The following is a 12028-nucleotide window of genomic DNA, read 5'->3' on the forward strand; positions in this document are numbered from 1 at the left end:
AACGCCCACTCGGCTAAAGTTCGATAACAGATGCCTTCACGGCTTCGGTCTCAAGTCGGAATTCCTAGACTCTACGTAGAAAATACAGTGCCGATATAAAGTACCCACCCCTTGGATGTTTTACCCCTTTATTGATTTATAAATCAGTCATGGTCAATATAGTTAGGCTGTTTTGACCAAAACATTTATAAATAAACAAATAACTCGTTAATGGCAAAGTGAAAACAGATTTCCACAAAGTAATGCCAATATAAAAAATACAATGTAAAAGAAGTGACTGCATAAATATTCACCCCTTTAAAGCAAATGGCCTAATTCAACAGAGGTCCAGCCAATTGGTGCTAGTAGTCTCACAATTAGTTAAATGGGAATCACCTGAGTTCAGTGAAGGTGCCTCAAGTGGTTGGAGTATAAAGACACCTGTGTCTGGAAGGTCCGGTCACTGGTTAATCAATATCACTGGCTACCATTACACCATGAAGACAAAAGAACACTCCGAGCAACTAAGAAAAGCTTATTTGAAAGTATAAGTCATGGGATAGACACAAAAAAAACCAAGGCACTGAATATCCCCTTAAGTTCAGGTGAATTCATCATCAAGAAATGGGAGGAATATGGCATCTGTAAATTTACCTAAATCAGGTCGTCATTGCAAACTGAGTGACTGTGTAAGAAGGAAACTAGAGATAGAAGACACCTTTGACTACTCTGAAGACTTTACGATCTTCAGCAGCTGAGATGTGAGCGACTGCATATAACAACTGTTGCCTGTGTTCTTCACCAGTCAATGCTTTATGGGAGGGTGGCAAAAAGAAAAGTACTGCTGAAGAAAACTCATTAAATCTCAACTAGACTTCGCCAATAGGCATGTTGTACACTCCATGGCCAAGTGGAAGAAAGTTGTTTGGTCTGATGAGACCAAAATTGTGCTTTTTTTGGTCACCAGACAAGAAGCTATGTTTGGGGGACACCAAACACATCACCACAAACACCATCCCCACTGTGACGCATGGTGGGAGCAGCATCATGCTGTGGGGATGCTCCCCAACAGGTAGCCACAGAAGGTTTGTTAGGGTAAAGGGTTAAATGAATGCGGCAAAATATAAGAAAATCCTGGGGGACAATCTTGTCTGCAGGAGAACTATGGCTTATTTTCCAGCGTAACAATGACCAGAAGAATTCAGGGGAAGCTACACCAAAATGGTTTAAAGACAACAAGGAGAATGTACTGGAGTGGCCGAGTCAAAGCCCAGGCCTCAATCATATACAGAATTTATGGCTGGACTTGAAAAGGGCTGTTCACGCACACGTCCTTGTGCAACCAGACAGATCCTGAGCAGTTGTGTATCTGCACAGTCTTGCATATGTGAATGCAGCCAAAGATGCATACTAAATACTGACTTGAAGTCGGTGAATCTTCATGCAGTCACTTGTTTTACAATGCATATCTTTATTTCATTGTCATTACTTTGTAGAAATGTATTTTCACTTTGAAATTACAGAGATTTTTTTTTTTTTTTTTGTATTTTTGGTTTAAAAGCCAAATGTAGACAATGATTGATTTATAAAATCAATTACACATCCCAGGGGCATTATTACTTTTTACAGCCACTGTAAGTCAGTGAAGCACTAACACAGATCCTATGGGATCCCTGCATAATTTTAACACTAAAAACTTGTTGGAAGCAACATTAGTTAGACCTAACATCTTCCACTCTTTTGAGGACACAGTGACATAAAATCCACTTCTTAAAAATAATAAATTTAATGTGTATTATATCATAATTAAAGGCTCCTCTAATTCCAGAAAACTGTTTGGCATAGGAACCTTTTACTGTTAAAGATAAACGGAAAAGCAGTATATCTTACGACAGCAATAATACTTAAATACTGACTTAATTGTGTTAAATTAAAAACGTAGCTGGAGGCAAAATGCTGCTGGCTGCAGCTATACCATCTATAAGCAGAAAGACTTTATGAAAAAAAGTTTTCATAAATATGACATTTATTTATAAGTTTTTCGCGGCCTTGAAACCTAACCTCGTGATAGAGAGGAACCAGAAATCTTCAAATGCACCACCATGCAGCCGTTTTCAAAGCAAGCTAACACGCAAATGTGTCAGCTAACCGTTGTTAGCTACAAATTTGGGAAAACAAATGTGGCATCTTCAGTCGTCACCTTAACGCCATTGCACAATGTAAGTCAAACATGGACAAGCTACACCAATTTAATCTATCACCTCCTGTGAGAATATGTTTCAGAGAGACTGTGGTATGCTGCTAAGTTACTTGGGTCAAATGTCACCATACCAACCACAACCTTTACCTCGTGCTCTGCCTTACTTTCTGACGCATTTTTGTACTTACCAGTTTAACACCATTCCCAAATAACTGTGGGTGCTGTGAAATATACATGTGAGCTTATTTTCACTTTAGGTCCTGGACATCAGTTTCACCATGGCCACCAGCAGAGAAGCAGAGAAAGGTAAATTAGCACAAATAAAATGTTTTGTGTAGCGTTACTTCATAAAATAATCATAAATTACTTATTTAAATATTGGTAAATGACGTTTTGAAAACTGTTCCTACTGAGTTATACTTGTCCACCATGATGATTTTGGTTATAAAATTCCCCATAGGACGTAAACGCAGCATAGGGGCCAGTTTTTCCAGTCTGGCATTTCCGTATTTCTGAAGCTCGTGAGCGAGGAGTGCAGAATCCTGACACACCCAGCCGGATTTGTTACAAAACACACATTAACCCCCCTCTTTTATATTGTTTGCGCAATTTGCCTTTATTTACATGCTAATAGCTTGCAAGTGTTGTGTTTCTAACGGTGTCAGCTGACACTAGTTGAAAGAAAAAAAATACAGTTCAACACAGGGGCCACTAGATGGCGGTACACAATAGTCTATTCTGTAATGTACCAAGATGGTGTTCAACTGTGGATAAGAGTCAGCTTTGCATACACAGGCTTTAGGTTGTGCTTTGTGTTTGAATTCACAAAGAACAGACTTTTAAACAAAAGAAGGAGATTTGCATGTAGTTGTCTACTCCAAAGATGTCAAGGTGATATTTTTAGTGAATCATCATAGATAGATAGATAGATAGATAGATAGATAGATATTCCTTAACAGGTAATGCAGCAGAAGAATACATTCAGGTCAATTCACTTCAACTCAGTTGGCTTCATTGGTATGGAAAACATCATTTTTATTGTCAAAGCAATGGACACCAAATGTATAATAAAAATAGCAAAACAAATATTATAACTGATATAAAAAATGTTGTTTGATTTTGAATCACAGTCAAAAATGTAGAAATTCTGTTTTTTTTTAATATGCAAAAGTCAATTTCATCGTGGTGGTGTGGCAATTGAGGTTATGTGCTGCAACATTTGCACACTGTTGCACTTCACCCAGCAGAAAGTCTCTGTTCATTGTTCATGCTGGTGAACTGTTTTTGTCTACTGGTGAAAAGTAGATAGAATCTGTCTCTGATGTCATTTTATATAGGACAGGTGGTTAGAAAATGCAGCCAGCTCTTGTTGGCTGCAGTGGGTGCACAGTCTTTCCTCTTTAGGGATCCAGCTTTTTTTTTTTTTTTTTTTTTTTGTGGCGTCCAGTCTTGATGTCGAGGTTCTGCTCACTGAGTCTGTACATAATCAGAAACTGTGTATCAATAACTGTGCTTAAGTATTCTGCAACTGCATATTCCATATTAAGAGAAAAATAACATTCCAGTTTGCTTTGTTTTTGGGTTGATTCTTGTCAATGACTTAAATAGTTTTCGATTTGTTGTTGGATAATTTGGTTTAACCTGGCTGGTTTTGTGTCTGAGGACCCTGCAGATAAACAGAGTCTCAATAAAGTGAACTCAGAATAAGCATAAAAATTACAATTTCAATCTATCAACACTGAGTCTATAACTGTAAGTATAAACTAATTTAGAATGTAATGTAATGTAACATGCAATGCTTGGAGTTAGAGTGATAAATGGGCCAAATTGGGGGAAAACACTGATCACAGCTGCAGATGTCTCTTATCTTAATCAGAACTGTTGTTTGCATCACTGTGATAGGCATTCAAGGTGCAAGTGTGCAGAGATTATCAAATATTAACAACCAATGAAAAGCACTAAAATGCTAATACAGTGATTTGAATGTTCATGATGAAATATGCAAATTGAATAGAGCAGTGAGAGATACCCCCTCCACTTTTCCCCTCTAACAATTTAAAGGCTGTTAAACAGATCTGCAGCAGCTGATCAAATGCACCTGACTGTGTTAACTCTGCTTTACTAACTTTGTTATGCGAATTTACATCCGTTAACTCCATATGGTTAAGGACAAACATGGGGAAACAGTTCTCTGTCATGTGAAAAAAAAAATGTTATATGAGAAATTTATATCAAATAAAACTGAATTGGTGAAATTAAATGTGAAGTCACACACTTACATTCTTTTGGTAAATAGACTAGATCTTACGGTATATTAGAATTTAATTTGTGCATGTTATATTACTTGACCTTTTTTCCTGCAAAGGCAACGCCTTCATTTTGAGCAAGGTTTGTGACATTAATATTCATTTTTCTATGTTAAGGTGTTGTCATGTGAAATGTGTATGTTGTTAAATGTTGTCTTATGGCTGCAGCATAGCTGAAGAGCCCAATTCAAATCTTCATTGTTCAAATTTCTCAAGTTTACCTAATAACAAAGAAAGTATCACAATAATGAATTATATGATTTTTTTAAAAGGGGCTCACAAACTTCAGACCCAGGCTCAGAACTTCAATCACTGCCCTCAGCAGCTCTTATCCTCCCACAGAAACACGGACGCTGTCTTCATTGGTGCTCCTGATTCCCGCAGAGCAGCGGAGCTATCGGGGTCAATCAAGAGAGAGAGGGGGGAGAGAGAGAGAGAGAGAGAGAGAGAGAGAGATGCTCGGGATGCTGATGCCTGATCCTCACTGAGAGGATGCTATCGATCAGGCATGCAGATGTTTTCACCTCCAGTTTGATAAATATGCTGATGCGCACGTCTTTTCCTGCTCCTCATTTGCTTATTGGCTAAGGTAGGTGTTACCACATCTTGTTTGTGTAATGCTGTGTCCAGTGTTGAATTTCTTTTTAACGTACGTGTGTCTGCGCGCTGATGCTCGCTGTGATTTAGTGATTTTCTCACTCGTGCAGGTAATGTGAGCAGCGCGCGCTTCACACTGCATGGGAACGCCGTGTCATCGATGCAGAACTCGTCAGCGCTGGTCGGGATGGTGAGCCACTGTCAGACCCCATCTTTCACAGACTTCGCCGGACTGTCTCTTTCCGTGTATGGGGGCAAGGCGGACATTTGCACGCGCCGAGCCGGGAGCGCTGGTTTCGGGAGTCAGATTTGCCGGAGCCCCCCGGACTCTCAGGCGCACATGAGCTGCGCCAGCCCGAAGAGACTCACCGCTGCCGCGGAGGAAAAAGCGCATCTGTCAGTCAAAGCACAGCGCTCGTGCCTCCCGCTTCCAGCCGTGCAAGGTAAGACCCGTAGATCCAAATACGAGCACGAGCCGTTAGGACTTCAAAGTTGATTAGTAGAGTACTCCAGTAATTTCTGAACAATGCCGGGGAAGTCCACTAACATTTAACATATTGGTGATTAGTACTGTTACTAAAACAAACAATTCCAGCAACAAAACAAATTAAGGCATGCAGCAGCTGTGACAGTCTTGCAATTTGACCAACAAACAGAGCTAATTTATCATTTACTATAGCCGTCATTTAAAATAATGCTGATTTTTCTTGGCTACACTGAGCAGAGCTTTGATGCAGCTGTGCTGTGTATTTGTACATGAGAGCGCTGTTTGCAATTGTGGATAAGTTCTGCTAATTCAATCCAGATTTGTCTTGGCTCTGTTGCCAATTCATAAATAACAGCAGAATCAAAGTCTCTGTTGCACATGAAGGCCATGTGAAGTGATGAACAGTGTGTATAATAACTGTAAAGTAGGTGTGCATTTCCATAGTAATAAGGCATGGCAGCATTTAGATCACAGAAAAAGTAATGGAATAATAGCTCATTTGATTTAAAAATGTTACTTAATTTAAACAACATAATTTTATTATAGCTATGATTTATACCTCAGATTTCCTTAAATTTGTATAGCTTCTAAATCTCCTTTAGTGCCTATAACCTTGCAGTAGACCTATCAGTAAAAGCATAAAATAATGACATGGATGGAATAAGAACTGACGTACAGCTATCATCCAGGCTGGAAACTGGGCTTTGGGTCTGAGTAAAGCCTCCTCCATCCTGTTTAGACAGAGTGTTGTTGTGAGAGGGCGGAGGTAATTACAGCCCCATCCTAAATTATGATTAGACGGAACAGACTTTTATATTAGCAATCATCCTTCTAGCAAGAAGAGGATCAACAGTTTTGATTGTTGTTACTTCTTTCCAAACACAAACCATATGCCTGCAGAGTGTGTCTCAGCATTTTTTACGAGTTCCCTTCAAGTGCAGTTTTGCCCTCAGCCCTCCATCCCCAACATCCCGTAGCAGAATGAATCGTCTCATTGTCTCTGCGACGCTTTTGAACTCGCTTCCCGTAAATTGTGGGAATGCAAGATGTATTATGTGTTTGTGGATTATGTTGTGCAGATTGACATTGAAGCAGACACATATATATATCTGTTTGTGTGGCTCTGAGTCGGTGCAACAGTTGTGTGATATTTAATAATTTCAATACTCTGTGGCTTTAAGAATTAAAATTGTTGCAGCCTCCATTTGGAACACACCAAAATTGACCCTTTAAGAGACACTGTCTCAACAACAAAGCATTTATTTTAGCATACATTTAAAAATGTGACAAAGTGGTGAAAGTTTTAATCTTGTCATGCGTACACTTTAAAACATGCACTGCATTTCAACAGCCTGTGTTGCTTTATTGTCTCTTCTGGTGAGCATGGAGTATAACCATAAGCTCAGTACTCATCAGTCTTTTGTATCATGCCTCATTTTGGGCTGATCATATTACATAGTCCCATTTGGGGACAGATCTGGACTTTAAAGCGCATTCTCTATCGCTACTTCAGATTTATACTGAAATGAATCTCTGAACTGACACAGGCTGTGATATCCATCCCGATGGAAGTGACACAGTAGAGGAAGAATTTACCTCATATGGGAGATTTCAGACCTTTAACATGCAGTCAGTGATTTAGAAAAAGGAGCGATTAATCACTGATAAATATGATTAATTTCAGCGGACCTCTGATGTTTCATCTAATCCTCAACGCAGGACTTTTCAGAGGAAAGAAATCGTATCTCAGGGTGCTCTGATGCAAGTTGTGTTTAGTGCCACTGTGCTGATTTTATTGCTGCTGTGAAAAATGTAGTAATGAAAAAATTTGCCTAATAAGTCATATCAGTCAGAGTGTGCTGTTCAAGTGAGTCAAGGGAAGTTTATTTATACAGTATCACTCATTTATAAAGATATTTTAATTGCTTTGCTGATAAAACTGGATATTTAAAGTATTATTAGGCAAAAATTAGGTATCAAAATACAAAATATATTAAGCTTTAACATTAAAAATGATATTGAGCTATTTTTTAAAAAAGAAAGAAAGTGGCATAAATGGTAGCAATTTTAAGCTTACTGCAAACGCTTTTTATAGAGTAGGAAACAAAATAAGAAGGAAGCTTATCATTTTGTCAAATCTTTTGCTTAGAGATGCCAGTAGCTAGTGTATCTCATGTCTGAGGGTTTTGTTCTGAAAGCAGATGACCCAGGTTCATGTCAGCTTTGTGGCTCCTTTCACACTTGTCTTTCCCTGCTTTCTCTTTTTCTAAACATTGTCAGACACTCTCTATTGTCCTGTCTGAAAAAAGGCTTAAAATCCTTATATACATCTTAGGAAATAAAAACTCATGGCTATTTCAGTGCTTCTCAACATTGCTGTTCCATCTAATTTTAAGAAACACTCCTAACATAAGTCCCACTTTTATTTTTGAATAATTTATTTAACATCAAGCTAAATGAAGCATAAATCACAGAGACTTATGTTATATCTGATGCTCAGGTTTAGAAACCGTGTGTTATTTTTCTAAAGCATAACAGCAGCTGATCATCCTGTCACTGACTGCAAGTCCTCTGTGCTATAAATATTGCTGCCTACCAACAAAGAAAATATTGTGCTTGCTAAGAAAAACACTTGACCCCTCCTTAAGAAGAATATCAGGTTTGAATGGAGTGTGTACTCTAGCATCATTTGATACCTGACTAAAGTTTCTCCTGGCTGGGACAAAACTGCACCGTCTGTGGGCTTATTTTAGGAAAATGTTTGAGTTAGAGTACTGAGCAGGGGTCTTACACTTGCTCTCTCTGATAAATGTAGAGCTCTGTCTATAGACACAGCACAGACTTTTGGATTCAGTCATTGTCAGAGCTTTAATGCATCTTTTTTGGCTTTTTTGTGCCCTGTTTAGAAAGCATACGTGAATGAAACGGATTTCTATAAACCTGAATCTACAATATGCAGACATGCAGTACATGCATGTTTACACATTGATACTGCCACTCACACAAGTAACTTAGTGCACGTTTTTGGGGGGAGAAGTGGCATTGGCAGTGATTGCCGTTCCTCTGTATCACCCTGTACCATTTGAAGACGTCAGCTTGTGTCCCAGTACATTCTGCATTTTTTGTTGAGTTTGCAAAGAGGAAATCATTGACTCCATTTTGCAAGTGTAATTTATAATAATCAGACAATATGGAATACTTTCTATGGTGTTCATCAAAGAGGAGAGGGCATTTCACTACATTTTTTCTCTGACAGCAGAAAGGCAACGTAAGAGAAAACTTTTCAAGTTTGGTAATATTTTCTCAGAATTTAACCTCTGACTATAATAGTGTTTTATAATGCTGATCTTAAAGAAAAAACACATTAATGATAAAAAATAACATGAACACTAATTTTAAAAAGTTGATTTTCCAGTGCTTTCTTTGGGCTAAAAATGGTGGTCTGAGTAAATCTTTGAAATTGTCTCACAAATTGTTCAAACATAAGATTATAGAAAAAAGACATCGGCTTCAGCTGTTTCAAATGGTTTTGGATTTCTGGAATTGCCTAGGACTTAAGCCTTACAATTGCTCTAATTTCTGTTTTGATAAATGTGTGGATGGCATTCATTTATGTTGGATTTCAGTTGTTTTTTCAGCTCTGTAAGCCAGTTATTTTTATAACACCATTTTGCTGAATCTGGGCTCTGACAGTAGTATTAGTCAATGCTCCAAGACTCTGTGAAATGGTGTTTAAATGGTGTAATCATAGTAATTGTTGTTGTTTAATGTTGAAGGGATTTAGAGGCAGACTTAGCTCCTAGAATAGACAAATGGATTAATTACTTGGGGATAAGACTATGCAGGTTATGCAGTGTGTTCAAATATTAAGATGTGAATTTTGACTACAGTTTAAAGTCCCTGTAAAGTGAAATCCAAACGTGTCTTAAGGCACTAGATATGTTGGAATAAGATTGCTGTAAATATGTGAAAGCACTGAGAGCTATGTGTAACAGATTTTTTTATTTAGACCGTTAAAAAAGTTGTTCACCTCTTACCTGGCTTGGTTTTATTTGACCAAGGCAAATATAGGAGCCCATGACATCACCAGTCTTGATGGGGAATGACCCCGCCCCCCTAACGCTTGAACAATATAAAATCACTGAGCTGTCAATCTCAGTACAGCTGATGTCAATGCCGTCATTAGAAATTTAACAGCCAGCTGCATGCTGTGTTTTTGTTCATTGTGAGGTACTGTAAATTTTCCAAATCTATCAGCCATGGTGGCCCATGGGTAGTTAAAAGTGTCACAATGGAGAGATTTGTGCCAGAAAACAGTAAATCGATTCCCTAACTTCTGTATCTCTGCTCTGGCAAAAAAAAAAAAAAAAAAAATATATATATCTATATATATATAGATATATATATATATATTTTTAAAGCTTAATTTATAAATTTAGAGATGTTTTTCATGTCTGAAAATTGGCTTGGTGCTTCATAACACAGTGACCTATCATTCATCAAACTTAAAGTACCATTTTTTTAATCGCCGTTGGGACTTCAAACATGAGGCATCATTTAATGTTTTTATGACCTCAAGCTTGCTTTTAATTTGTTGAGGGAATGAGAACAGTACTAGTATGTTCCCCCACAACTCCCTACGACTCACTATCAGTTATTCACTATGGTGTCATAACCTGTTTTGTAATTTCATGGTAAAATGATGACTCTTTAAATCCAGAACTAAATGAGCAAAGGAAAAATCCAATGTGTTTTATCTTCAGCATGTTCCCAGGGATTTCTGAAGAAGTGAGGACAGAGTTAGCCAGAGTGTTCAATCCAGCTTCCCTGCCAAAACTAAATCTAATGCTTCTGTTATACAAATATAATAATATGTCCATTCCTTTTTTATCCATATGAAAATATAATTAGTTTCTTGCTGGATTGAGACCCTTGCAACCCTTGCTGATCTGTTCACTGAGAAATAAGTCAACTTCAACATTTTGGCAAATTCACCCATTGCCATAATTCCTATAGTCTTAGTAATAGGTTTGTTTCCTTTAGTTGTCGGTGCAAGCTATTTCTAGATCTGGGGGGACCGATATACCAGCTGCACAACTAACGCTATGGAAGCAGACGGAATTTTTTGCTTTCCCTCATCAAACTCATCAAATACACAATCCAACAACTCCAAAATGCTCTCGTGGACAAGTTGTGACCTGCACATTCACCATGCTATGAAATAATCATGGAACAATATGAGACGGAGATGTTTTAAAGTTAAATGCAAAGCCAGAACTACACTCCAGACATGGCTGCTGCACTGTGTCACTCTGCCCAGTGGTTTAGTCAAGAAATAGTTCCGAGTATTTGCTTCATGTATCATAACGTTACATGATTATACAGTACGTTATTAATTCATAGCGTGGTGAATGTGCAGGTCAAAACTTGTCCTCAAGAGCGTTTTGGAGTTGTTGGATTGTGTATTTGATGAATTTGATGAGGGAAAGCAAAAAATTCCGTCTGCTTCTGAAGCATTAGCTGTGCAGCTGGTATATTGGTCCCCCCAGATCTAAAAACAGCTTCCACCGACAACTAAAGGAAACGAACTTATTACTAAGACTATAGGAATTACGTCAATGGGTGAATTTGCCAAAATGTTGAAGTATCCCTTTAAAGGGGCCTAAGTTATCTAGTGGTTATGTCACAACCATGTACAGAGGCTTTTGTCTTCAAAGCGGGCAGCATGAGTTCATATTTGGCCCTTTTTGTTTCCTTTCTGGCATGTCAGACCCAACTATTTCTCTCCCCATTTTCTGATCATCCACTGCCTTATCTCACCAATGGTGGCAAAAAGTCCAAAAAATACATCTCTGAAAAATGTCAGCTTAAGCCCAAAATATGTTTTTTATCAGGTTGAGGCTTGACAGCAGCGTCAGTGAGTAAGCCCAGAGGTTGTTGAAGCTGACAGCTATTCCTCCCAGAAGTTGTGAAAGACTTGGAAAAAGATTTGTCTTATTGACCTTTTTATAAAACTTGTGATCCACTTTACTTTCACTTTCCTTTTTAGTGGGTTGCAAATATGCCTTTGAAACATAGGGGAAAGTCTATGAGGGATGGGAGCCCTAAGTGGACATATATCCATATATTTTATTTGACTGTTTATTTGTCATGATGATAAATTAACCTTAGCATTAGTTCAGTCATACACCCAGCTGTGATCAGCTGACGGCCAGCTGATCCTAATTATGGCCTCCCAGCTCCCACAGCCAATCACAGCTCTTTCTCTCAACACAGCAGTTTATTTAAATATAATGTACTTCTCACTAATCCCTGCTTGCATTAGTGCTGATGCACAATACTGCTACTGCTGCTGGCAAAGCTTACCCTCCTCCACTCCAGCCTCCTCCTTTATAGCATAAAGCTTGTTGCACCCTCATATTCATGCTATTATGGATTCATTGCTTCTGAACTAATTTT

General features: G+C 38.3%; 1 protein-coding gene across 3 annotated transcripts in view; it reads left to right on the forward strand.

Annotated features, from left to right (window-relative positions):
* The first annotated feature begins 4965 nt into the window (after positions 1 to 4965).
* Positions 4966 to 12028, forward strand: part of LOC121512370 (zinc finger protein GLIS1) — a 135748-nt gene continuing 128685 nt past the window's right edge. For all 3 annotated transcript variants that reach the window (XM_041791606.1, XM_041791607.1, XM_041791608.1), the window contains exons 1-2: positions 4966 to 5074; positions 5193 to 5525. In XM_041791606.1, the coding sequence (XP_041647540.1) occupies positions 5243 to 5525 (283 nt within the window). In that variant the 5' untranslated portion in view covers positions 4966 to 5074; positions 5193 to 5242. The remainder of the gene's footprint in view (positions 5075 to 5192; positions 5526 to 12028) is intronic.

Source organism: Cheilinus undulatus, linkage group 7 (genome assembly GCF_018320785.1).
Source record: "Cheilinus undulatus linkage group 7, ASM1832078v1, whole genome shotgun sequence".
Taxonomy (NCBI): domain Eukaryota; kingdom Metazoa; phylum Chordata; class Actinopteri; order Labriformes; family Labridae; genus Cheilinus; species Cheilinus undulatus.